The 1307-nt window shown below is 55.0% G+C and overlaps 1 protein-coding gene across 1 annotated transcript; it reads right to left on the reverse strand.

Annotated features, from left to right (window-relative positions):
• PAQR8 (progestin and adipoQ receptor family member 8) lies at positions 1-1059 on the reverse strand (the record flags this gene model as incomplete). The annotated part of the gene is made up of 1 exon (XM_081997538.1): positions 1-1059. One exon carries the CDS (start codon positions 1057-1059, stop codon positions 1-3), a length of 1059 nt encoding a protein of 352 aa, XP_081853664.1.
• Between the last annotated feature and the right edge of the window lie 248 nt (positions 1060-1307).

Here is a 1307-nt window from a genome sequence, read left to right on the forward strand (position 1 = left end):
TCAGGAGTCCTTTTTAGCCAGACTGGCCTTGATCCTGCACCGCAGGATGTAAGCTGTGATGGCACTGCAAGCCACCAGGCCAAAAAAAGAGATGCAGGAGAGATAGATGGAGAAAGGCCCATGTCTTTTCAGGAAGATCTCCTGCCTGTTCTTGTAATCCAAAAAAATGGCCTCCAGCTGTGATAGGGTGCAGATGGCCAGGAAGGTGTGGAAGATCTGGTGGGCATGGCCAACAATATCGCAGGAGCCAGGGAAGTACTTCTCCGGGACTGGGCAGGAGAAGAAATAAGCACTGATAAGGAAAAACAGTATCTGGTATGTGTGGTACCAAGCAGCATCTTCCTCACAGCCCCTGAGGTGACACACAACCACCCGGTGGGCGACAGGACTGATATCCAAGATGAAGGCCAGCCCGGCTGGGATCACTTGGCACATCTTCCTCATGACAGGGTAAGGCCGTCGGTACCGATATTTCGCGTAGCAGCAGCCAGCACAAGACAGCCAGCCACAGAAAGCAGCTGCTGGCAGGAAGAAAAGCCAGAACTTGTCGTACCAGGCTTGGTCGGAGCTATAGTAGAAATGAGCCAGGGCACTACCATACTGGTAGATGCTGACTCCGACGTAGTCCACAAAGTAGAAGGTGTAGTGGTACAGCTCTGATTTGGACTGCAGTAGGTGGGCCAAGAGGCTGCAGGTCAGGTAGGTGACAGAGGAGAGGACAAAGATGAGCAAAGGCAAGGACCACGCGTCCACGGGTAACTGCTCAGCCTCCACAAACGTCTTGAATCTCAGCAGCACAGCCATTGCTGCCAGGAGATGAGTCCATACGTTGACCACCTCGTTGTGCTTCTGGAAGAGGCTAAGGAAGTAGTACCGCCAGTCCTGGCCGGTGAGACGGTACCCGGTGTGGATGTATGGCTCACGGAAGAGCTGCGGCACCTCATACTCTTTGACCGTGCAAGGCATCTTGGGGAAGCCATCCTCCAGCAGCCTGGGGAGACGGCTGAGATGCTGCCCGCTGAGGGACAGCGTGCTGATCCGCTCCAAGATGGCTGTCATCTTGCTTCGTGCGGCGGCTGTGAGCCTGGCTCTGGGGAACGTCGTTTTTGTGCCCTGCGGGGAAGGGAGAAAGAAAGAATGTTAACGGTGATGCATCGGGGAGAAGAGCATGCTGCCATTCCTGGGCGGGATGAGCCATGGTGCTATCGAGACGCTGGTGCTGCTCTTAGGGGAGAGAAGCTTTCCTTGACTCGGCAGACCTAAACTCAGCACGGAGAAGGATGGCACAGTCCCATCCCTGCAGTTCA

The sequence above is a fragment of the Phaethon aethereus genome, assembly GCF_964289735.1.
Source record: "Phaethon aethereus genome assembly, chromosome: 3".
In the NCBI taxonomy this organism is placed as follows: Eukaryota; Metazoa; Chordata; class Aves; order Phaethontiformes; family Phaethontidae; genus Phaethon; species Phaethon aethereus.